The sequence below is a fragment of the Gallinula chloropus genome (genome assembly GCF_964237585.1).
Source record: "Gallinula chloropus genome assembly, chromosome: 15".
NCBI classification, from domain to species: domain Eukaryota; kingdom Metazoa; phylum Chordata; class Aves; order Gruiformes; family Rallidae; genus Gallinula; species Gallinula chloropus.
This window is the reverse complement of record NC_140100.1, coordinates 10,861,489-10,887,533: the sequence shown is the minus strand read 5'-3', so window position 1 is coordinate 10,887,533 and position 26,045 is coordinate 10,861,489. Positions and strand designations below refer to the sequence as shown.

The 26,045-nt window shown below is 48.7% G+C and overlaps 2 protein-coding genes across 2 annotated transcripts; one reads left to right on the top strand and one right to left on the bottom strand.

The window, feature by feature from the left end:
* Positions 1-128: 128 nt before the first annotated feature.
* On the bottom strand, positions 129-6,355 carry ERI2 (ERI1 exoribonuclease family member 2; the record flags this gene model as incomplete). Its single annotated transcript, XM_084270978.1, has 8 exons — positions 129-1,472; positions 1,676-1,764; positions 2,415-2,496; positions 3,376-3,476; positions 5,481-5,637; positions 5,762-5,889; positions 6,042-6,178; positions 6,333-6,355. 8 exons carry the CDS (start codon positions 6,353-6,355, stop codon positions 129-131), a joined length of 2,061 nt encoding a protein of 686 aa, XP_084127104.1.
* A 401-nt stretch (positions 6,356-6,756) lies between these two features.
* Positions 6,757-21,058, top strand: REXO5 (RNA exonuclease 5; the record flags this gene model as incomplete). The annotated part of the gene is made up of 19 exons (XM_084271180.1): positions 6,757-6,870; positions 8,191-8,312; positions 9,198-9,324; positions 10,175-10,259; positions 11,561-11,710; positions 11,852-11,940; positions 12,555-12,670; positions 13,427-13,565; positions 14,048-14,142; positions 14,738-14,840; positions 15,440-15,576; positions 15,894-16,002; positions 16,327-16,437; positions 16,564-16,701; positions 17,195-17,287; positions 17,791-18,010; positions 18,512-18,705; positions 19,101-19,210; positions 20,869-21,058. 19 exons carry the CDS (start codon positions 6,757-6,759, stop codon positions 20,936-20,938), a joined length of 2,322 nt encoding a protein of 773 aa, XP_084127306.1. The 3' UTR covers positions 20,939-21,058.
* Positions 21,059-26,045: the final 4,987 nt, after the last annotated feature.

The window sequence follows — 26,045 nt, the reverse complement described above, 5'->3', positions numbered from 1 at the left end:
CCATCCCTATCTGTTAACCAAGCAGTGTCATTTTTGTCCCATTCTCAGAACATGTATCTGACATATTTGACTGTCTTGATTATATTAAGCATGAGCAACTTAAGATCCAGGCAAAAAATCACCAGCTTTCAAGTCCTCATAGAGGGTCTAAGACAGAAACACTCTTTCCTGGAAGAATTTCCTACATTACTGGTACAAGTCCCAAGGGAGGTCACAGTATCTGCATTCAGAGTGAGACCGTTAGATTTCTCTTTCAGAAGTGCATGTTCCCACTTGAAGTAGTCACAACCCTTCATATTGCCTTCGTACTTGCCCACAGGACAACAGAAGAATGCTCTGCCCTGATTTGGGCCAGCCTTTGACACGTACAGGCTTTTAGCTCTTCTCCCACAGTGACACAGAGGGGGAGTTGGCTTTCCACTTCTCTCAGCTCTTACGGACGGATTCGAATTGAGCGTGGAGTTCAGAATGGTGGGAGACACTTTGGGCAAACTTGAACGTCTTAGAGGCAAGGAGTGATTGAAAGATGCTGTTTTCTCTTGATATACAACAAAAGACTGTTTTTTTGCTGGTGGGAATGTTTTGGGGCTAGTTGGCTTTCTTTTAGGAGCCTCTGAAGGAGTGGAATGATTTCCAGTTAGTGCTGGTTGTGCTGAAATACCATTTACCTTTGCAGACGGTGGCTTAAAAGCTGAAGAATTTGAAGTCTGCCTTTGTACTGTTCCCACGTTGTAGATAGTGGTATCAGGGCTTTTATAAACAATGAATTTGTGGGGTTCCACCGACGCTAAAGTTTTCTCCATACTTTGATTATCAGAACTCATCACAGCCATTTGCTTTGAAGGTGTTTTCTCTTCAAACACTGTTAAATGACCTGTTCTTGAGTCATCTTTGACTTGAACAGTGTCTGATTTGTGTTGATATTGAGATTCTGGTATTAAAGCCACGTCTTCCCAGTCAGCCAGCAGTGATAAGCAATCTGAAGTGGTGCTGATCTCCTCGCTGGAGGTAGTAACTGAGGAGATGGTGGTGGAGACGAGCACTAGCCCTGACCCATGTGCAGGAGGGTTATAACTGGCTGCACTCAGAAGCTGCCCTTTGCACAAGCCTTGATGAATGCCTGCTGACAGAGCACTGGGAGATTGCTGTGCCTGCACATGAGGAAGAAGAAATCGGTCTGTAGATGCTATTGAAAAGCTTTGGGCCTGAGCAGGCAATTCAGTCCTTGAGCTGCTGCTAGGTACAGTGCAGACATCTGCAGAGGCATCAATGGAGGTGGTCTGTTGTTCTTCAGTCTGTACATGAGAATCTGTCTTAACGCCAGCAGTAACATTCTGTTTTTCCTCAGAGAGGGTGTTTGCTTCACGATTTTCATCTCTAGATGTTTCTGGTCTGCTGTTACTTCCCAGAGGAGTCTTGGCACTGAAGTTTATAGTCTGTGTTCTGGAAACCAAATTATTCTTTGGATGTGCCTAGGGAGTCCGTAACCAAAAGGAGATTTGGGGAAGTGAATACCCAGAGGATTTAGGAATCAATGCACAGAATTAATAAGCTTATCTGCCTAGAGATTTTCTGGTCAATTCATAGTCAAGATGCTGGGCTGCTTATTTGAATAGCTCACCTGTATTCCAGGCTACAAAGGAAGTAGAATAGAAGATCCAAAGTAGTTACTAACCTTATCCAAAGATTTGGTAACCTTCAGCACGCACCCATCACAAATCAGCCTCCAGGCAAGACGGGCAGTGTTCCGAGAGTCATCCAGCCCTTCAAAAGTACAGTCCTGTTAAGGTTGTCTGTTCAAACTGCTACTGGGGATAGTGCTTAGTAGTGGAAAAGCATCCCTGGGTGAGCCTTATGGAACTGACAGGGATTCGCAGAACTCTGGCACAGAGTTATCCAGTTCAAGAAAAGCAGAAGTAAAAAATTCCCCAAAATTCCCTGTGCTGAAGCATCTGAAGGGCCAATCCACAGAGCTGGATATACAGCCACAAGTTTTAAAATCCTCACTGCTCTGTTTCATTGACCGTATTATGCTGGTATTCTCTTACATTAACCTGCTGTCGAGCAAGAATGACTTTCCTTATCCTTCCTCCACCTCTTTTGCACCCTTGCAGTTCAGAGGCTGATCTGGCTGAGCATGCACTCAGCAGCAATAGCAGAGGTTTCAGAAATAAAGCACGAGGTTAGAAGTAACACACTGGTCTCTGAAGCATCTAGCCTTTCTTGTTTTGATGCTTTTCTTGGACAGAAACCTGGAAACAGTAGTTACTATTCAGAGTAATGGCTAGTTGCTTTAGCTTAGCTAACTAAAGCTAAATAGTAGGTATAAAATGTAATATATATTTACATATATGTATAGGTAACTACATATAATAAAACATATATTAAGTGGAGGACCATCATACCATACTTACCAGAATGTTCTCGTCCTGCAAAAGCTATCCCCAGATCCTGCAACGCACCACTCAGCCCTTGAGGCTTCCTGTTGTAGAAGGCCTAAGGAAAAACCCCACAGGTTCTTAACATAAAACATTTCAAAACATCTTCACAGCGAAAGGAAAACCATTTCAGAACTATCACCTTATGAATAACAAAACTCACAGGGCAACTGTGCAAGGCAGGCTTCTTCATCCTACAGCTGGGATAGATAAGCACAACACCATAAGCGATTTACCCTGTAACAAACGAGGATGGGAAGGACCACAAATCTCTTCTCTCAGTCTTAGACTAATCCCATCTGCTCTGGAGTCAGTCATTGTCTCTCTCTCAAGACCTAATTGTGCTCCCTGGGGTGACAGCCTCAGCTCCAAGTGTCAACAGGTAGACTCCTGGGTCACCCTTCAAAAGCTTCCTTGACTGCACAGAGGTGCTGTTAGCCCCAAGTGAGCACTCCATTGCAATGCAGACTATGTAATAAAATATATGCTCATTTTTCAGCATCATTCATGCTCTTCAGAATATACTTTCTGGTCCAAGTGCAGTTCACATATTTCACCTTTAAGTACCTCTAAACAGGCCATGTTGACTGTTTTCAACACAGCAACGAGGCAAGAATAACAGCATGCAAAACCAGGGAAGTTAGGAAACAGGCAGAGCAAAACAAGTCAGGAAAGGAAAGCTCAAAAATTGCCCTGGGATTATCATTCATTTCTCTAACAGTAACACCAGGTTGTTTTCCCAGCATTAAGATTTCTATTAAAATTCACACAATTCTAGGGCATGCAGTTTGTTACTGAGTGGTAACAGCCTGGAAAGAAAACAAATGGGTTTCTGTAGCCACTGGAACATACAATATTGGCTTGTAACCTCAGATACTGTGAGCCTTTGAGGTGAGAGAACGGGTATGAAAGTTTCACAGCCTATGGATTTCCTCACCCTGTACGTTGCTTTGAGATCAATCCAGGAATTTAAGATGTTGGGTTTTCGCAGCTGCTTCCTTTTACACTCATACTGCAAACACACGCCCAGGTCCCAGTCTGCAGAGAGAAAAGAACCCCACAAGTAACATCACTGCAGAAACAGCCCAAAACCTGCCTAGACATGGATAAAATCTAGGTGAAGGGGCATAACACTGTGAGTAGTGCCCTGTACTGCTGGCCAGGAAGCACACACTAAGGGGCTTAATTAGCACAGGCTAACGAAGTCCTTAGTAAAGAATAACTTTGGGTGGGTAAAGATCTGAGAGGCCTCATGAAATCATTTAGGCACACTGAGAACAGTGTTGTAAAGCAGAAAAGCAACGCCAGACCCTGGAGACAAAGCTGTCCTGAACACATCAGGACTCAATGGATTTTGTGTTTCCAGCCTTATCACAGAATCACCAGGTTGGAAGAGACCTTTGAAGATCGAGTTCAATCATTCCCATCCTATGCTAAACCATATCCCCAGGTACCTCATCAACCCTTGTTTTGAACACATCCAGGGAAGGTTACTCAACCCCCTCCCTGTGCAGCCTGTTCCAGGCCCTGACAACTCTTTCAGTAAAAAATTTTTTTCTAATATCCAATCTAAACCTGCCCTGGCCCAGCTTGAGGCCATTTCCCCTTGTCCTATCTTCTGTCACCTGGCTGAAGAGACCATCGCCCCCCCAGTCTGCCAGGATTACTGGTAATGATGGAAAGGGGTTTGGCTGGCACATCTGCCAGCTCTCTCAGCACCCTCAGGTGAATCCCATCAGGTCCCATTGACTTGTTAGTGTCTAACTGGCCAAGTAGGTCGCTAATCATTTCCTCCTTAACCATGGGAATTTTGCTATTCTTCCTCTCAGCCAGATCCTGAGGAGTACTCAGGGAATAACCATCTTTACTACTATAGACTGAGGTAAAGAAGGAATTAAGGACCTCAGCCTTGTCTTTATCCCTTGTCACTAATGTTCCCTCAGTATCCAACAAGGGCTGGAGATTCTCCTTGATCCTCCTCTTACCATTAATGTACCTATAGAAGGACTTTTTATTGTCTTTTACAGAACTGGCCAGTTTGAGTTCCAGTTCAGCTTTAGTCCTTCTGACTTTCTCCCTACATGATCTCACTAAATTCCTATAGTCAGCCCAAGACACCTGCCCCTTCTTCCAAAGGTCATATTTTTCCCTCTTTTCCCAAAGATCTTCCTGGATCTCCCTACTCAGCCAAGCTGGCTTCCTTCCTCACCAACTCCTCTTCTGACAGACTGGGACAGCCTGTTCTTGTGCTGCCAAGATTTCCTTCTTGAGGAGCAACCAGCCCTCTTGGGCTCCTCTGCCCTCAAGGGCTGCCTCCCATGGAATCTTATTGAGCAGCTTCCTGAACAGACCAAAGTCAGCCCTACGGAAGCCTAAGGTGCTTGTTCTGGTGTCTCCCTTTCTTACTTCTCCCAGTACTAGAATTCTATCAGCTCATGATCACTATGCCCGAGGCGTCCTCCAACCTTCACAGCCCCCACTAGGCCTTCTCTGTTTACAAGCAACAAGTCCAGCCAGGGCACCTTCCCTGGAGGGTTCATTCACCAGCTGGGTCAGGAAGTTGTCTTCCAAACACTCCAGGAATCTGCTAGACTGCTCCCTCCCTCCTGTATTGTACCTCCAGGAGACATCTGGTAAATTGAAGTCCCTAATAAGGACGAGGGCTGGTGATTGTGAGACTTCTCCCAGTTGTTTAAAAAACAACTCATCAGCTTCCTCCTCCTCATCAGGTGGTCTATAGTAGACTCCCATCACTATATCTCCCTGATTTCATTTTCCTCTGATCTTTACCTGGAGGCACTCAGCCCTTTCATCATCATACTCCAGCTCCAGGCAGCCAAAACATTCTCTGACGTACAGGGCTACCCCACCTCCTCTCCTACTCAGCCTGTCACACCTGTATAGTTTAGTTTATATAGTTTATCCTGCTATGGCACATCTTTAAAATACCTAATACCAGGTTATTGGTTCCCTAGAACTGAAGGCAGAATCTCACTAGCACCACCAAACGTTTATTGGTTTATGTGCAAATGAAAACACTACCTGTCCAAGTAACGAAGGCGCACGGTTTTGCCTCTGAAGTAGAAAGACTCGGAGTGCCTGAGCTGAAGACAATTTTCTTCTCCTTTTGTATCCTTTGAATCCATTTTAAAAACTGTGACAAGCAGATGTGCAGAGGGATCCCTTCATCGACCTGATTCTGCGTGAAACAGAAGGGGATGCCTGTTAGCACGCATGGCCATCGGAGCTTTGCTCCGCTTCAGGCCCTTAAAGGCAGCACACAGCATCGCTGTGGGTAAACCGCGGCCCCGCAGCAGCTGTACCTGCGTTATGCCCGTCAGCTCGGTGCAGAATTCGGAGAGAAGCGGATGCTCCTGGGGCTGGACGTAGGTGTGGAATTCAGCTTCGATGTCCCCGGTGGAAGCGTTGAGCAGGACGGCCGGGAACTCAACTGCCACGGAACGAGACGAACCCGAACCGCGGGACGGGTCAGGCTGCGCGCCCGAGCGGCCCCGTTTGCCTTAAGCGGGGCTCGAATTAGGGGGGAAGTGGCCAAAGCCGCCCCCCGCCCCCCCCTCCCCGCCCCGGTCCCGCCGCACTCACTGATCTCGGGGCTGCGCCGCGCCGCGTCCCGCCAGCACGTTGATTCGAAGTCGATGACGATGAGGTAGGAGAAGCGCTGGGCCGCCGCCCGCCCGCCGCTCCGCGCCCGGCCGCTGCTCCGCGCCAGCCCCAGCTGCCTGCGGGCCGCACCATCCCCGCGCTGAGGGCGTCCCGGCCTCAGCCTGCCCCCCCCAACAGCCCCTCCGCGCCCCTCACCCGCCCGATCCCCTCAGGAGCCTCGGCGGGAGGCGTACCCCGCTTCCGCGCCCTCCCCGGTGCCCGGCCCCGCACCTGGCCAGGCGCTTGGTGGCCATATCCACCCTCAGCCCCGGGCGGGCGGGCGACAGCAACTCCAGAGCGGCCTGAGCGCCGCGGCGGCCATTTTAAACCTCCCGCTGGCGTTGGCAGCCCCGCCCCGTCGCCGGATCGGCTGCTCTGGCCTTGCCCCCGTACAGGCCTAGGTAGCTGCGTGCCGAGGCGGCGTGCTCTGGGGGGAGTCTGGCGTGACCGAGGTGGGTTCTGAGGCCGGGGCTCCTCCGCGGGGGACCGGGGGCGGGAGGGGGGTTGGGGATCGGCGCTGCGGCGTCGGGCCGCGGGCCAGCCCCTGCCTCCCGGTACTGCCTGGGGATCCCCGGCCGTAGGCCGGCGGCGGGGCCTGGCGCGGAGCGGCCGGCGCCCGGGTCGGGCCTGACCCCGCGGCTCTTCCGTCTAGGCCATGGCAAAGGCTGACTGCCTGAACGGGTACAAAAGGCCCGCCGAGGACGGCGCGGAGCGGCAGCCGGCTGGGAAGAAGAGGAGGAAGGCGGATGGCAGCGACCGGGGCCCCGAGGTGAGCTCAGCGTGGGCGGGCCGGACGGGCAGCAGATCGCGGCCTGGCCCGGGATAACAACGGCTCCTGCTCCGAGACGCGGAACCGGGCCCGTTGGGAGCGCTGGGCGCTTCTCGGGACAGCGGGTGTCCCCTCTGGGGCCTCTTGTTCCAGGTCCTGGCGGGGCGTTGTGCCTGCACGCCCGGCCCCAGGTTTCAGCCTCCTCGGAGCTCCTTCCCGAGCCAGGTTACAGCATCCCCGGTGCCCAGCGTGGGGCGAGCGACCGTTCCTGCGAGATCCGCCCCGGTTTTACCCAGAAGAGACGCCTGCGGCTGGCAGGGAGCCTTTGCCTGGCGAAAGGGAGCTGGAGCCGTTTGGTTGGGGCTCCTTTGTGAAGCTCTAATGAGGCCATGTTGAAAACAATGGTGTCATTTGTCTAATTTAGCACAAGAGATGTTAGCAATTACACCACCTGTAGGACCAGATGATTCTTAACCAGCCTCAAAGGTTGTCACCTCTTTACCCAACGGCAAATGGCTTTGCAAGTGCACAGGTTCAACCCCACGTGGGCAGGCTCTCCCAGAATTAATGGGCATGAGGCTTGTTGGCCCATGGGGAAAGCACAGCACTGGGTATTTGTTTATCCTACATGTGGGATTCGATGCTCGGTAGTGTTCCATGGCCTTTTTTTCCTTTCCCTGGTTTGCCATGATGTCTTCTCATCACATAAACCAAAACTTAGTATCTTTACACTTTTTATGGATCAGAGGAACTCCATTGGAACAGGCCATGTGCTCAGTGGAGGTCTCCAAGGTCAGGCATTTACTTGCTGAACAGCTTTTGGGAGGACTTGTGAATTTAGCTGTAAGGAGCAGTTGTGGCACAGTCTCCGTCTGCTCCATGCTTTCTTCTGGAGTTTCCTGGGATTTTACCAGAACTCTTCCCTGTGGGGGGTCAGCAAACCCATCAACCTAAGCAAAATAAACAGGTTTCAGCAAGACCTTACCTGAAGTGGCTGCACGTGACCCTTGAATGAGAGAGCAGAGCATCATGTTGGCAAACTTGGGTCTCTTCACAGCGTACATCTGCTTACACTGATGTTTATTAAACACACCTGTGATGTTAGAGTACCTGCCTTACTGAAATGCTAATCGTAAATTTTATATCAAAGTGTGATCTGAGAGGAAACCTTTGCCCATAAGGAGTGGAGGAGTTATTTTAAGTGTAGCTGATTGCATCTGACTAGTCAATAGTTTCCTTTTCTCCTGTAATTCGCTTCCTTTTCCATGAACTTGTGTGATTCCATAAAGCCTTTCCTTACTAGCACTTCCTTTCTTACAGGAAAAGTCATCTCGCTTGTCAGCAGCTTTATTGGGTGAGGACAGTGAGATCAGCCCGGACCAGCTGTATGAGCTGTTAAAATATGCAGCTTTGGGGAAATGCCACAATGCAACACAACCCAGGTACAGCAAACACTGTTCTGTTTGGGAATCAACCCTACCTTGTGTCCTCGTGTGCTGTCAAAACCTACCTAAAGGCATATTGGCCGTGCTGGTTTTGGAATCTTGGCAAGGTGGTTACGATAATGGCAGCCTGTATTATGGAGATACAGTTGTTGGGCTTGGCTAGAGACCAGAATTCTTCTGACCAAAACACTGTCAGTTTATAGTTCTGTTTCATGCAGTTAGCAAAAAATAAACAATTTTGTGGCACTGAAGAAGCTTGGTGCACTGAGAAATGAAATACCATGTTAAAAAACCTAACTCAGGCAATGTTAACAGGTTTCATGGCAGATATAATTGAGACAGAGTGTTCCAGAGCTGTTTAGCAAAAACATTTTCATCACTTTTTGCCCTTTTTTTGGGCAACTTCTCAAGGATGGAAGGGAAAGGATGCATAACCTCAGATGGGAAAATACAGTGAAATACAATGAATCTTGACATGAAACTAAAGGCAAAAATGAGCCCACGTTGGATTTTTAGTAGTGAATAGAAAATGGTTTTGTGAATCTCTTTCCTGACACAGTAATTCACTAGACCACATCACTACAGCTGAAGTTACTCGTGTGTGTTCACGTTCTGATGCATATAAATGAGCTGTAAGTGCCTAGTGATGGCACTGCAGCAGCATTTTGCTATAACTCATTCTTCTCTGCCTCCCATATTACGCTGTTTCCAGGAATATGTGGCTGTGTGAGATAAGCTCTAAAGCCTCTTCTCACTGAAGTCATTTGGCACTTTGCCATTTGCTGACTTAAAAGCTGGGCTGGTTCCAGGTTTGGGTGTAGATAATTGATTTGCTTTGATTTATTTTTTTACCTTTTCTCTCTTTTTTTTTTTTAACTGCAGCTGGTGCCGTATTTATCACCAGAGCCACCTGGCTGGTGTGGTGGTTGTTGTTCTGTGTGAAACCAGCCAACTCCATTTCTACAAATTCTATTTGCAGTTCAAACACCTCAGAAGACTCTTCCGGCATGTGAGTCCCCAAACTGTCCTGCTGCCTTCTGAACCTCTCCCCATGCTGAAACCATGTCACAAGCATTAATCACTGCAGTGAAGTTACTGCCTTTCCCAAAAGGAAGTGGCCACCTGACTCTCAAAGCAAGCTAATGAGAGGATCTGTTTGTAGCCTTTGCCAGCTCAGAACAAAGGCCTGGGCTTTGATACTAGAAACAGGTTTTCAAGCCTTACGTCTTTGAAGCCTTACCAGGTGAAACATGTATTGATGTTTCAGTCCTCTGATGCTTCCCACATCTGCAGGATGCCAATCAAATTAAAAATATCTTGATGAATTTGGATTTCACTCTGAGTGAGGGAGGAGACTCTCAGTAGAGTTATGCCATTCCCACTGGTTGAAAATCCTCACTTGTAACATTTGCTCTTTGTGTCAAGTTTCTCCCATTTCCCCAGAAGATCATTGAAAGGAATGTTACAATTTTTGGAGTTACAAGCAGCATTTTTGAAGGAAGAAAGAAGCACTTCCTTCCAGACTTTGTCTGAACTACAGCAAATCCAAATCCCAACTTAGCTGGAAAGCCTGGAACTTGCTTTAATTTTTATCAAAGGTAGTTTGGAGATTTGCCTTCTTGATTATATCAGGCAAGGCAAAGTTGTCCCTTAGTGTAAGGAATCCTGTATCCTCTGTCATTAAAACAGGCTTGGTTTGTGCTGAGGGTTTTTTCAGCCTTGGGACAACACCAAATGTATTTCCACCTCTTCTTTACCATCTTCCTCTAAATGTGGCTGGTTTGTGGATTGGGAAGCATTTAATTTGCCTGATATTTCTGCTTCTGTTTCAAATCCTCTTAACACATCTGTCTTTTCAGAGATTCACATTAACACCTTCCACTAACTTCCTAGCCAGCCTGTGTGGAGAAGGAGCAAACCCGAAGCCCCAGAACCCTGCCCAAGGTATCTTGCCTGGTTTTGCATCGTCTCTTTTAACCACAGCGACTCACTTTCAACAGTAATATCTGACCTTGCATCCTGCCACTATGCTGGGATTCCTTTACAGAGGAAAACGTGGTGGCTTAAAACACGAGACTGGTTACCCCAGCTAGGTCAGTTACTCTGTTGGCTTAGTGTCACAAGTAAATGCAATAAGCAGAGAGAAAGATTTTTAATCTTTCCTGGATGTTTAATCCAAAATCCTGACACATTGTTACCCATTTTGTGATTATTTTATTCTAAAATGTATCTAACAAAAGATAGAGAGAGATAAATTAGATCCCAGCTAAGTAGTTTCTCTTTTCTTAGTTTTCTTTACTGAGCAGCGAATCAAGGTAAAGAATGGGTGTGTTGACGACTGATCTCCTATTTTTACACTCTTTATAGAGGTGATTGTAATCCAACAGGCTTGTACAAAACCTGCAAGAGACTACAATGAGAGCTTCACTGAAATTGTTAGAAGTGTAACAAAGAATCCAAGTCCTAAATGGGAGAATGAGCAGCTGTTACTTTCAGTGTATTGACAAAGTCCTCTAGCATCCTGACTGTAAACCCACTGCACAGTCGCAGATCTGAGATGTCAGGTATATTTTTCTTTTAAGTGCAATCTCCAGAGAGTCACCTGCAGAATAACTTAACCCTGTGCAGCTGTGAGTTCTGCTCTCAGCTCGGTGCTTGCTTCTCTGTGAGCCACACTTGCAGCACATCTTGTCCCGATAATGCTTACGGGAGACAGAGAAGGGAGGGGGAAAAAGACCCCAAAAGAGAGACCTCCCTTTCCAGCTTAGCTGAAGTAACAGATGATGATGTTGTGCTTACAAGCAGAGTTTGTTGTTTCTCTTTTGGAAAGGAATGTGAGATACAGACTTGTGATGTGACGTGCTTCTGAATCAGCCAGCAGTGTCAGTAGCTGAACTGGGGAAAGACTCGAGTGTCCTGAGTAGCAAGTGTATGATGTGTATAGTATATCTACTACATATATTATATATAGTGCTGTGTATATAGAGTTACCTATACATAATGTGTATTGTGTGTGTATATATGCACAATGAATGATAGATAAACTGGAGATAAATATATATATTTAAAAAAAAAAAAACAACACAGCTGCAGGTAGACAGGTCTGTCTGTCTGTCTCACCAGTCTGTTGTTCCAGGCAGCGTTTCCCTTTGAAACAGCATATCCCTGTAGTGTGCACAGTAACACACAAACTGACTGGAAGTCCAGTGCTGTCTGAGCTTGATGGATGCTTCTCTATTCCACAGGTTTGACTTCCACCAGCAGTGAATGTGTTCCTGAAAGCCCAGACCTGCAATGTGATCCCATCATCCAGAAATATGGAGCCAAAAAACAAGGGCTTACGAGCTACACTCTATCTTTAGAAGAGCAGAAAAGATATGACTATCCCATAAAAGGTCAGTTTTTCAGGGCTTTTGGTTGGTTTGTTGGGGTTTCTTTAAATTCTGACAGTTGGTCATGTTTGGTCATATAAGAGACGTGATGAGATTTACAGGAGAGAAGTCTGTTTCTGATTCGTGGGGGTCTTTTTGTTCCAGGCTCCCCTAAATACAGGAGCTATGTGTGTACAGAGTGCGATCAGCAGAGGACGGACAGCAGCCCCCTCTTTGGTCTGGATTGTGAAATGGTAAAAATGTGTGGCCTTACAAAGTATCACCAAGCAACCACAGACATACCAGCTGTTCCACAGTGAGCCAAGCACCCCCTCTGTTTGCTAAGCCTCTTCCAATATATTAGTATCAGCTGCCAGTCCCTCCATTGGTGGTACCAGGGCTGATGCAGCCATGGGAAGCACTCAGGAAGGGGGTCTGGCTGCAGCCAGAAATGGTATCTTGAGCTCAGGTTGAAGATTTGAGCTTGCAGTGATGTCTGTTGGGCATCCACATTGAGTAACTTAATGATACAACCTGGGCTCTGTTTTAAATTGTACACTTGTGGTGAGGATGCTCTCTGGGGAGGTGACAGCTCAGCAGAGCACAGACAGATCCTGTGAAATCAGCACCTCTTCACAATGCTTTTCTTTGTGCTGTGCTTGCCTGTGTTTGCCGTGCTTGTGGGGGGCATTTTAACAGCTACAACAAAGCGTGTTACAATATGAAACAACAAGCTGTGAGTGGTAGACCTCTAAGTCGAATAACTCCATAGTAGTGATGCTGGCTGCAGCCAAAGCAGATGTTAGCTGAGGCTTTGGAGTGGCAGCATCATGTCAATTGACCAGCTGCCTCTGCTGCTTCCTGACAGTGCCTGACTACAAAAGGGAACGCAGTCACGCGGATCTCGCTGGTGGATGCGCAGGGTCGCTGCCTCCTGAACGAGCTGGTCAAACCTGAAAGCACAGTAGTGAACTACCGCACCAGGTGACTTGCACATAAGCTTCTTTTTGTTTTAAAGAGCTGCAGCCCTTTCAAATTAGACCTGTTACAGGGGACCTTGCAGAAGGCTTTGCTTTGCACAGATGTCTGCTGAGTTTTACTTGGTGCCAGGAATACAGTTCTTGCTATGTGATGAGAATAACCACCATGATGTACATCCTCTGCTACCTCGTCCCCATGAAGTGAGGCAGTGGTAGTGTGGTTCTGCCATGTTCTAGGAGATTTCTGGCACAGATTAGTGATGCACAGCACAAGTTACTCTTCACTGTTGGCTATAAAACAAAGTACAGGACCACAGTCCACATCTCCGCTCATCTGTAAAAGTTGAACAGAGCAGCTGGTCAGCTTTCAGAGACCTGGGCTCAGGATTGTAAGAAAACCAGGCAAAACCTTCCCAGCTCTATCCAGGAGGTGACGTGCCAATCCCCTGCAGTTACTTGGAAGTATCTCCTTCCACCATTGGTCTTGCAGTATTCCTTCCCCTGTGCTGCCAGACGCCAAGAACTGCATCAGTTAAGCATAAGTTTTACTTGAGAGAGAGAAACTTCATAAACAGCTGTAGCAGCATCAGAATTTAATATACCTACAGTAGATCCTCTTGTGTCAGAGCAGAAGACAGTAAATAGTATTCTGTCATTAGTTACTCTGAGTTGATGTTTTACATGCCCTGCTTGTAATACTCTCCAGCAGACGCTGGTGCTGATGTGTTGCTCTTACCTCATCCAACTTTTTTTTTTGAAGATTCTCAGGAATCACAAGGCAAATGCTTCTTCCAGTGAAAACAAGACTGGCAGACATCCAAACCAGGCTAAAAAAATTGCTTCCCAGGGACGCAGTATTGGTGGGTCATTCTTTAAATGCTGATCTTCAGGCCTTGGAAGTGAGTATGCCTTTAACAGTATTTTACTCATAAACAATTCCTCTGCTTGTTAATTGCCTTTTATTCTGAATGTCTGTAAGGATTTAAGAGACAGACTCTCCTTACATCTATAAAACTTGCAAGGGGCTGCTCAAACCCAACCAAAGAGAGGGCTCTGTCCAGACACAGACCCGGTGGCAACAGCAGCTTTGTCTCTGCTCAGTTCAGCCAGCTGCCTTTGGTAGCTCTGTCACAGGAAGCACTGAAGTTCTCCTAGATCTAATTTCACCAACCTGAAGTGCTTGAATCCCTGTTAATCTTTCTAACACAATCAAGATCTTTCCAGTAGAGAATTAGAAAAGGAAGTTGGGCTTGTTTCATTATCCCTGTTTGTGGAGTGGTGGCAGCTGTGAGGGCAGAGACACAGATACCAGTGGAGTTACTGCCCCATCCTATCTGACTGCTGGTCTTAAATTAAACTGGTGCTGTTTTCTCTCCTCCAGATGATCCACACCAGTGTTATTGACACTTCCTTGCTCTTTGCCAGAAATGAAGGTCGAAGATTTAAGTTAAAATTCCTAGCCAAGGCTGTTTTGGGGTAAGATCACTGTATTATTATGGGAAATACTAGAACCTGTTGTGGTGGGTCACAGGGTCTTGCTCTTCCACTCGTAACACCAGAATTATCTTCTTTCCCCTCTCACTAAAATACAAAAGAAAGGAGTAGGCTGTGCAAATAGATGAGGTAAAGGAGGATTCACTGCCTGCATGAAGCATCAGGCAGTGTGATAAATGGGCCTGTCTTTGAGCAAGCTGGGGCGCTGTGACCCAGCCAGTTTTGAGGCCTCACAGGACTCGCTTTCCTGCAGGGCTGTAGCAGTACTGAATTCTAGCACAAGAGAGACACACTGGCTCATACAAAGGAGATCTGTTTTAGATAGGAAGAAAGAAAGAATGGGATGTATTAAAGTACCATTTACTGACTTAAATCATACTCCTCTGTGTACTGGCTACCACTGGATAGTAGCGTAACTTATGGGAACGTTTCACAAGAGGGCTGCTGCACAGAGCTGAAATCCTTTTTGGAGAGGGGAAAAGTTTTGCTTGAAAAGGACCCAGTTTAGAAAAGACAGGATGTTGGTCAGTGTGGGGAAATGGATAACCTGCCTGTACACCTAATTTTGGTGCCCTAGGAAGGAGATTCAGTGTGAATGGAATATTGGGCATGATCCCGTGGAAGATGCTAGAGCTGCACTGGAATTGGCTCAGTTCTTTATTGAGCAAGGACCAACAAAGGTACCTAGAGCTAATTAAGATTTCTGTCCTTAATTGCAGAATGTACAAGTTGTGCTTATAGAGGGAAAAAGCCAAAACAAAACTAAAAACTCCTGCCTGTCCTCTTGTTGTTTGAAAAGAGAAAACAAAGCTGTGATAGAGGCCTCAATTCTGACAGCTTTTGTTACTTCCAGGTAGCTTAGTAACCTGGAGCATTAGTGTTTCAGGCCTCAAACATGAATCAGCATTGCTGCAGGTCCTGAAGCCGAGTGTTGGGTGAAGGATTCAGACATTTCCAGCTCACAGGAGTGCCTGTCATTTTCCAGATAAAAGAAGTGGGAGACCTTGTATGTTGTGGCAATGATTCAGCCTGTTTGATGAGTCTCTTGCTTGTGTGTTGATTTCTGAGAGAACTTTTTGGGAGATGATTGCTGGCTGACGCTGCGAGTGCTGCTTGCTTGGAAATGACAACAGAAGATAATAAGGCAAGCAGTGAATGCCTGTGTTTCTTCACTGCTGTGGAGTGTGTCTAGGTGACGCACAGAGAAAGCACATGCTTTTTTGGTTAGCTACAATTAGCTGAGATGAAAGCCAACTACTAATCTTCTTCCTTCCCCAAGGTAGCAGAACTAAACTTGGAGATGCTTCTGACAACTGAGAAACTGGCTGCGGCCTCACAGAACAAAGCTGCATCACAGCCACAGGGATGTCAGGTCCAGCAGCAGTGGAATGAGCCTCCACATTTACCCAAAACATGGTAAGAAGATTCTCAGATGTGTATGTTTATCCTTCAGCTGAAGCCTCAGGAAAGCTGAAGAAGTGTGTTATGTTTTTCAGACACCATCAGGATCTTCAGAGAGACATGAATAGTTACAGTATAGCACTGAAAAACTCTCAGAAGTTGCATCTTAAATTTCCCAGAGCATTTTCTAGGCTTCTTTTGATGAGGAGGATAAGAATATTCTTTCAAATGTCTTTAATGAGCTGTGTCATTTGTCGCTGACAAGCACTTGAAAGCTTTTAATTCACCATATTGCTCAGCACCGTGATTCACTGCTTGCTTCTCTCTGCTAGTTTTTTAGGCTGCTTGCAGGTGGCGGGCCAGAAGCCCCTCCTTTTGGGCAGACAGGAACTAGACTCTTCTGGCCTCTGTCAGAGTAACCTGAGCACGTCAAACAAACAGGTGAATGGACTGAGAGTGGGTTGGTCTAAACAAGCATCAAAGTAGTTCAAAGTTGTTCTTGTTCTGGGGGTGGGCAGATGAGTCCTGGTTTCAAAAGCTGACTGATGGGACTGTTGCAGCCGTGTTAAGAGCAGCTTCACTAAACCCATTTCAACATTTCGGAAGCGCTTTGATCCTCTACATCCTCCCCTGACTCACTAAAGGAGAATTCTGCCTGAGGGCTTCCTTGGACATTCATGAAAATTAAAGTTGGGAATTAAGTTTCACTGCAGAGCTTCTGCTCTGTCTTGTACCTCCTTGAGCTTTGACGTTCTTTCCCTCCAGATTCTTCAGAGAGCCTTAGCAGCTGTTCCGCTATCCACATTCAGCATCATTCAGTTCAGTCTGGGTCCAGAGTATGTCACATCTCGCCTCCTCGCTGGACTTTGTGACAAGGTACTATTTTTTTTCTCAGGATAATCTTTGTTGCTGAGCCTGGAAAGAGAAATTATTGATCTGGAGGCACCAAGTAGTTAGTTCCCTTGCTTTGTGAAGTTCCGCCTCTAATCTCTGTTCCTACAGGTGAGGAGCAAGCTGACTGACATGCTGACAATTTACGCAGGTCCTTTTGCAGACAGCTTTTGCCTGAAGTCTGTGAGAAAAGAATTTGGGAGGTGTGGCCCAATCCGGTCTGTTACAGTGGTAACTGACACTCAGCAGGTGAGGAGCGCTCGGAGCATCACGCTGGCAGGCAGGGAAGGCCTGGGACAGTTCTGGAAAGGGTTGGAGCCTCTACGGTGCCGGTTTATGCTGTTTAGGGCTTTCTCCTCATGTTCAGTCACCAGCTACAGCACTTCAGGGTATCCAAACGCTGCTCTGCACAGTGCCAGGAAGGAACATGGCTCACATGGCTTCACTGTGCTGTTCAAGCTAGAGGACTTTAAACACTGAGATGCTTTTTGTCCCTGAAGAGAAGTGATACCCTGGCCCTTAATGGCCAGGGAAAAAAGAAAAGCTATCGTTAACTGACAAGCTAATTCAAGTCTGTTTTCAACAACTACAGTATATGGAGTGCTACATACATTATCCCCAAAAACTTATGTATATTCTATTTTTTAAAAAACCCTCAACTTTATTGAGCCCTGACCTTCAGGAAGGGAAGGCTAATGTGTCTTACTGAGAACCCTGAAGTATCTTACTGTTCTGTTTCAAGCCCTATGTGTGTATCCAGTATGAAGTGCTGGAAGCTGCCCAGCTTGCTGTGGAAAGCCTCAACGGAGCTCAGATAGCAGGATCCTGTGTTAAGGTAAACAACACACCCAGCAAAAGCCTCTTGTTACCTCAAGCACAGGAGCAGCATCCAGTAGGTCTCTGGACACCCACACATGGTACAGCGCCTGGGCAAACACTGGCTGGTGGTGCTGTTCCCATCTCCCCGTCCCTGGATGGCTTAAGGCCACTAACAGAAAGGAAATGGTTCTAGTCCTCTCTTTCTTCCTCTCTGCCTGGCAGCAGGAGGGTGTTAGAAAGCATTCTGACCTCTAACTGCTGCTTTAAAAGAGAGCCCCGAGTAGCAGGGTGTTAAAATGTCATTATACAAAGTATGGGGTTCCTAACATCGTAGTGTTTCTGCACTGCAAACATGATCTCGTCCCAGTTCATGACCAAGTTAGCTGGGTTTTTTTTGTGTTCAGGATGGGGGAGAATGGAATAGCTTGTCAAGTTTCAGGAATGGGGGATATCATCTAAAAGAGAAGCTGAGAACTCGGGCTGATAGGCTGTGTTTGTCCTGCTGAACCCCCCCCCCAGGTCCAGAGACCCGTCACTGCAGCAGTGCTGGACTGTGATGTTCTGATAAAGGAACTAGAACTGGATGTAGAAAATGAAGGTGTGATTTATGTGGCGGGTCTAAAGAAGTCAGTAACGGAGACAGACTTGCAGGAGGAATTCAGCCAGTTGAAAGACCTGCAAACACTGTTCCTGCCAAAGAATCTCCAGACTGGCAAGCACAGGAACTGCTGTTTCCTCAGTAAGTAGCTTCGCCTACAGCCTGCTTATTTCCTTCGCATAAGGTCACTCAGCTGCTCTTGGGACTTTACACAGACACAGCCAGACCTACTGGAACTCGTCTGGGCACAGAGTGGTGGTATTTAAAATACTCCAGTGAAAGCAGGTATTGTCTGGAGAGGCAGTGTACAGCTAAATATTTAAATGCTTAAAAAAAGATGGCCTCTACTTAGAGTAAAGGATAGTTCACTGGCTGCAGTACCTCAGGGTGAGAGCTGGCTGGGTGCAGCTTCACAGAGACAAGTAATTGGCTCTGAAAGGTGAGACCAACCAGATGAGTGCTCCAGTGGTTAACTGGCATGTCTACAGCCTGATGTTTCCCTGTAGCAAGATGAGGATCTGCTTGCTACAGTGATTTCCCATCTTCCTGCTGCTCCTTACCTTTCACCCTGTGCTAGAGGTGCCAAGGAACAGGGCAGCAACATCACCACCACAGCATGTTCCTCTTGTCTGTGTGTCTCAGAATTCCAGAGGTCACAGAGTGCGGTGGAAGCCCTTGAAGTGCTAAATGGATGGATCCTGAAGGGCAGCAAACTACGGAGCAGGAACGCTCTCACTTCAGGTCACCTCTGGAGATGGATTCGGCAGATGAACCACAGCCCTGGGGAGCAAGGAAGAGACAGGGTGTGTGAGACAACAGAGCAGCTCTGGCACTCGGTGAGTTGGAGGCTACGCTGATGTTCAGTACCCTTAGCAAGGAGGGACTGCCCTGGGAGCTGGGAGCTGCACAGGCTTGGGAGTCTGCTGTGTGTAACTGAAGGGTCTCCTGTGTTGCTACTCTGGGACTGAAGCTTACCTCCTGAAGTTTACCACTGTGTACCAGTGTAGCAAGTGCTGTGGGAGGTGGAGGATGGTGACCAGCTGTGTAGCCCTACAGGGAAGAACAGCTCCAGTTGGAGCTCTGGTCGTTACTGGAGGAAGCCACGGTGCCCTTTGAGTAGGGCACATGGGTCTCCCTGGTGCTGCCCAAGGGTCAGCTTCCACCCACACACTTTGCTGTGTGATTGCTACAGAGCTGAATTGGGCGTTAATGCTTATACTGTGCTACACAGGAGCAGGAGCTGAGGAGGGAGGTGAGGAAGTTAGACCACCGGATCAAAAAGCTCTACAGAAGTCTGCAGAATAACACCCTGTGCATTGTCCTCTTCCCTGGAGTGAACAGGTAACTTGCCACCTATTTTTAAAAAAGCCAAGGAAAATACATAGCTGAACATTTTTATCTCGGGCAGAGGCCCAAGAGAAGGCCTGAAGGAGTTGCACTCCTTCAGTCTGACTTTAGTGTCTGGCCAGTAAAGCCTGAGCAGTAAGTTCTGCCCCGAGGCCTGATCAGGACCAAGCACAAGTGCTGAAGCCACAGATGCAGCTGGCAGTCCAGAGGAGCCAAGGCTGTGTGCGTAGAGTTGATTAGTTACACATTTTCACCTCCCTTGCCAGGTTGGAGGGCTCCTCCCTATTGACAGCAAGGCCAGTTTGTGTGCCAGGGAGAGAAGGAAGCAGTTCCCACCACAGCCCCTTCTGTGGGTGCTGGGGGTTTGTTTTTACAATCACCCCACTCCTGCAGCCCAGCACCATGTACCAGCTCGGCCGTGCAGCACCCCTGCTGTACATGCCTCGGCCGTAGCTGATGGAGGAGGCGGTTTGTGGCCAGGCTCCTGCCTCAGGGACACGCTGGGAAAACCAGAACACTTTGACCAAGTCCTTCAGCTTCCATGGGAAGGGGCCAGTCCTAGAGTTGGGCTTCAGTGCTGCCATTAGGGATGCTTCCAGGTGGGTGGGCTGCCTGCATTGCAGGCCCCAGGCCTGAACTGCTGCAGTCACCCACTGCTTAATGATTAGCCAGAAAGGTTAAACCTTTCCCGGGCAAGGCCCTAGTGACTGGTACACTCCTCTCTCAGCCCCCTTCTTTCTGCTCTCACACTGTGCCACTGGTCACACAGTCAAATAAAGGTCACATCTAGCCTTGCTTGAGTTCCCCTTCAGCAGAAGGGGTGCCATTCCTGCTGGAGACAGACAGCGTGCCCTGAAATAGAAGCAGGGAGACGGCGCTGCTGGGCAGCAGCTCTTCTGCCTCACCAAGCAGGCAGGCTGGGCTCCCCTCTCTTTTGCTTCCAGAGACAAATCGGGTTGCAGCACTACCCTGTGGCCCAGCAGTCCCAGTGTAACGCTGGTGACAAACCCTCTCAGCCAGACCCAGGCCTGCCCTGGGAGGGCTTTGCTCACAAACACAGGCTCACATTAACTTGGCCACGGGGGTACCCCCTGCAGTCCTCTGACCTCTGCTGCAGATGTGATGGCAAATATGCTGTTTGTGAGCATTTCTGGCTCCATAGCACTGTACTGTGCTGCCAGCCCCTCAGAAGGGTTGGGGGGGGGGACGGGGGACGACTGTGCAGTTCCAGCCCACACCACGTACCTTTCCCAGCAGGTCTACAGTTCCTTTCCAAAGGCCCATCCCAAACTAAGCTCACACAGCAGAAGCTCACCTGCTACTTCCCTCAGCTCACCCAGGAGTGTGAATCCCACCAGCAGACCAGGATTCAGGCATTTGCATCCATGAGGTGCCCAGACCCTGGCTGCTGGCTCAGGCTGCCCAGGGTGGGAGGGAGCTCCAGCCCAGGCTCGGAAGATGGTTCTTGCCAAGCCAGGTTACTGTATTGGTCTTTCCCAGAGGAGGCTTCTTGATTAAAAAGAATGCTGAGTGACTGTTGGGTGGGGAGAGGAGAAAACAGTTTATCAGTGTGCTGACCCTCAGGGGCTCAGGCTTCTCTGGCAGGGTGGCTCCCCCCAGCAGAAATAACCCACCTCCTCTTTCTGTTGCAGCGTGCACACATCACAGCCCGGCCTTGGTCTGATGGGAATAAAAGATGACAGAGGGAGGAGCGCTTGTTAAACTGCCAAGTTTTTCAGCAAAGTCTTTTGTGAAGATATTTTTAATTACTTTAAATATTGATGTCTTTGTAAAGAGCTCTCCCTGTAAGAACAATAGGCTTTTGCTCCATATCTTTTACAAAGCCTAAAAATAAAAGCCTTTCAAAGCATCTCAGAGCCTGAACCCTCTCATGGTAAAACCCCCTCTGGCTGCAGCAGTGGGCCCCAGCCCTGGGCAGGCTCAGGCTGAGCTGGGGGCAACCGGGGCTGTTGTGTGTAAGCCAGTGGTGGCCTGGGACGTGGGACCCGGGCTCGTTGCCCTCCCTGCCCCTTGTCTTCCCCAGTGACTGTGGTACCTGCAGCAGCTCTCTGGATTCACATGGATTTCTGGAAAAGCTCTGTGCCAGCTCCTGGAACAGGCGCCACCTCCTTTCCGGGAAAGGTCTGTGCTGAGCCCATGGATGGAGGAATTGGTGATTCACGCAGCTTGGCCGGTCTCCACTGTCTCCTCCCTCCCTGGCCGACCCTCCCCACCCCTCAGACACAAAAAAGGGAAAAAAAAGCAGCTCTGAGGTGGCTGCACAAGGGACAGGGGACACTGAGGAACACACACCCCTGCGCGAGCTCCATGTGTCACATGTTCAGCTGGGAGCGCAGACTCTGCCCGCAGCGGTATGAGGGGATGCACAGCAGCTTCAGCCCTCCCTGCGCTTCGCAGCCGGTGCCACCTGCTCCAGCTCTCTCCTGTTGTACCAAATTTCCAAGCAGGAGGAGGCCAGGGAGAGCACCCAGCACCCCGGACAAAGAAAAATGTTTGTTACAAGGTCTGACTGAGAGAAAAAGGGATCTTGGTATGAAGTAGAATAGGCTGAGAGAAAGGTGACACTATTCCAGAAACTAAATACACTAATGGAATACTTAAATCCCTCCAACTTTCCAGCCCCCAAGTTCCCTGTGCTGAACTCCTGAGTGAGCAGCAGTTTACAGAGGAGTTGGGAGCTGCTGCCTGGAGGAGCAGCAGAGCCAAGGGAGAGGAAGCAGCTACAGCAGGGGCCCAGAGGCAGCACTAGTGAGTGGGTGCTCATGTCAGTGCCTTTCACATCTCAATTTAAAGCCTCCAGCACTACCAAAATGAAACCTATTACTAAGCAGGATGAATGCAGCCAATTTTTCTTTTCTCTTAATGAGGTATTTCACCCACTACCAGTGAGCTTGGCATCCTTTGAGCCAGGCATCCTTCAGCAATAGCTCTTGCAGACCAGGATACACATCAGTGCCAGTGCTGCCCAGAGCAGGAGCCCATCCCTTGGCTGCCCACTGCGGTCCGCAGTGCTGAGTCCAACCCCAGAGACCAGGGTCTGGTGCCTCGGTGCAAGGAGGCGAATGACAGAGTGGTCCCACCCTCATCCCTCTGGCAGAACAGGCCCCTCTTAAGCCAGCATCTCCTTGGTGCAGACACCTGCACTGGAAAGTTGAACCCCCTCCCCCACCCAAAAAAAGCCCCCAAAGCACCTCACCCAGCTCATTTTCACTGCACATGCTTCAAAGTGATGCAGTCACCTCCCTGCAAGGACCAGGTCAGATTTAGCAGGCATCCCAGCTTCCTGCTTGAGAAACTCTGGAGATGGCAAAGAAAACTAGCAACAGTCCTAGTTATAGGCATGAAAAAATAATTACTTTGTCCCCTTTTAATTGAAAATGTAAAAAGGACTTCAGCTTTAAATAAGACATTTTTGTACAAAGCTTGAGCACAAAAAAGTGAACACCAACGTGTCATCATGTAAACACCACAAACGTTACTCATTCCTTCAGTAACGCACCGAATGGCGTGCAAGTTCCCTTTCCAGTGGGTTTAGGTTTGTGTAGCTGCACTCCCCCCCACCCCCCCACCCGCCCCCTCCCTCCCTTCCCCCCTCAGACCTTACTGGAACACAGGAAACCCAGCGGGCTCTGGAGCATTTACAAAGCTACAGTAGTCAGGATACATTGCGATTTGGGGGTGCTGGGTTGTGGGGTGGGTTTTTTTTTTTTTTTTCTTTCCTTTATGGGACCCATCATTTAAATATACAGAAGTACAATAATGTCACAGGTAAATGAATGGCAGCTTGGATTAGAAAAAGCACCAAAATATTTAATATACATCTGGCACAAATTCCACAAGAAGTCAGTCATGGACAAACCAATGCTTTGCTTGTAAGAAAAGAGAAACCTTGGACTGCACTTAATGCTCCTCTTTCAGAAGGGACACCATAAGAACATTGCACTGGGGTGTAATGCTGTTGAGTAGAGACAAGCTTCTCATTACAACCTGTTTGCACCATGCCTTCGATTGCACATTCTGTGAGATGCTGTTTCCATTCTGTTCCAGATCACCAGGGTGGGCTCAATTTGATGTGAGAAAAGCAACTGGAAAACCACAAAGCAAACGGGGCTCAGTAGCTGCATCGTCTTGAACTTCTCCCACTTTCCCTCTAGATCATGGTCTGCACGTGTGGCCACGTCCCTTGAGAAAGGGACCCACATGAAACAGAATTTACTCCAGCCATTTTCAAGCATCACATTTACACGGCGCTTCTGATGCTGCTGTCTGAAAGAGGAGGCACGAGGCACGGCTCTGCTCTGCCACACACTATACATTCATTTCCCACAGCCAGAAAAATGGGATCAGACCTGGTTCTCTCTGGGCTGAGTCCGAAAGGCAAACACCAGTTCTGGGCACCAGGGGTGGCAGGTTTGATCCCACTGACCCTCACCAGCACTCTGGGGAATCAAGAGATCGAGCAGCTACTTGTGTTCACACACCGCCTGAGGAAAGCTGTGCCACGGCGTGCTCTCCTCCTCTCCTTAGCTAGCAGGAGGCACCTCTCAGGGTGCCAGCACACTACCAAAACACATTCATTCCCTCCTCCCACAAAGGGAAGCTTGAGCGTAAACGGGGGCCTCAAGGTCCCCAAGGATGTACTACAAGAAATCCATCTGCCCCCAGCAGCCCCCCAGGCTGACCCTCCTCCTGCTCCACCGTGCAGCCAGTCACAGCCTTAGGCTGCCTTCACAAACCCCCGTGTGCTGGGTCCGGCCGTGATCCTGCCAGCTGCACCCACAGCTCCTGGTCACTCAAGGAGTAACCAACCACTCCTCCAACCCCTCCTGCCAACCCACCTTCTCTCCAAAAGGACAACTGAAGCTGCTAGACAAGAGCACAAGCCTATTTTTAAGATAACTTAAAAAGACCCAACTTCAAACCATCGAGCAGCATTGGGTGAGGCCTCCAGCAGCCAGGCTCCAGCCCTGCGGATCCTCGGTGCGGCCCTGCCGCCTTCGGGCACACGACCTGCGCTCTCCTGGGCCCCAAGCACAGGAGTCAGCAGTCAGAGCTGCAGGAAACAGCAACATTCAAGTAAACACACGGGTGGGCAGCAGCAGCCTCGAGTCTGAGGGTCATTTATGGGGGAAGAGAAACCCTGAAGCTTCGCAGTTGGAACGCTGGGGCCAGACGGGATCTTGTGCCTGTGTGGGATGGTGTGCTGTCCAGGAAGGGCTTCGCTGCAGAGTGCAATTATGCAAAGATAAGAAACTTTAAAAATAAAATAAAAGTCATAGAACCCTCCAGAACCTGTTGGATTTTCAAACCTACCTAGGGAAAGGCTGATGACTGCAACAGGAGCGAGAAACCGCTGTCACTGAGTGACTTAAGGCAAGCTCTTGGCAGGACCAGCACGGTCTTGCTCCTTTTACCTCTGGCCTCACACATCCCCCCGCTCTCTTGAAATTGGGTAGTGCAAGAGGTGACCCCCACAAAGCAGCTCTCAGACTGGAAGAAGCAGCTCCCAGCAACAGTTGCTGCAGCAGAGCATCCTCTCGGGACACGCAGTGACAGTAACTGTGCTGCAGTCTTCTCTGGGGAGGAAAGGATGGAGATGTGTTGCATTAAAGAGACCCTGCCTGAACATGTTAAGGACTCCAGCCAAGCTCCAGCATCTCCACCCCACTCCAACACTCTCCAGCTTTGCTCAAGGATGAGGAGTTTGTCCTGAGCCAGGTCTGACCCCAGGGAAGCGGGTGCGTGCAGCCCCTGTGCGTTCACAGCTCCCACCTCTGCTGGGTGTGACGGGTCCAGCCCAACGGAACAGAACACGGGATTTTTCACCTAAAGAAAAGCTGCACTCACAGCACTGCCTGGGGTGGGCTCCTCCAGCTTTCCAAAGACAAGGAGAAGGCTGACGGCTCCCAAGCGGGGAAGAGGATGGGTGATGATAAAAGCACCTGAGCCCGGTGCGACACGGCTCCAGGTGGGTCAGTCTATTGCACTCCAGAACTAGCACCCAGGAGAACAGACACGTTTGTTTGCAGCTTGACTTGGCTCCCTTTCAAAGGGCAGATTGCATGCAGATCCAAAGCAGGACACCAAAACCTATGGCAAACAGCTAATACTTCAACTCAAAAAAAAAAAAAAAAAGGTAAAAGATTCCTCATCCAGGCATAAAATCCTGGGAGCAAAGGATGGTAACCTTAAGCTGTTCAAGTGTAAGAACAAGAGGTAGACACACCTACGTACTTCATGGTGAAGGAGTTGTAGCCTTCTTTCTTACAATCTCCTGTATTTCACTTCAGTTGGCAACCTAAACCAAGATTCAACCTTCATAGTTCAGAGAGAAGACTTTAACACTGGCAGCTTTGCTCACACACAGAGGTGTAAGCAGACACTCAGCTTTCAATCCTTATTTGGACAAGTATTGACGCTTCGCTGTGTATTGCAGCAATGCCCTGAAGAGTTTGAGTTTCAGGTTAAGCATCTTCCCTTTTGACCTGGAAGGCTACATCCACATGCACACATGTGGAGCAGAGTGAGCTCAGGGAGAGAGCTGGGTGCCCAATTTACCACAGACCTTCTAACCGAAAAGGATCACACTGCAGACACAAGGCTGCACGACCCAGCAGCTCACAATGACTTATCCTGATCCCCAAGGGATGTGAATGATGTAACCCAGCCAGCAGATTCCATCGTGGCTGAGGGGGCAATGAACTACATGGTGTTGCTTTAACTCTGCTGGGGGTTGGGGTTGGGGAAACAAGGCTTTGAGCTGTAAGGAAGGTACTGACAACGACAGTGTCACCAAAACGCTAAGGTC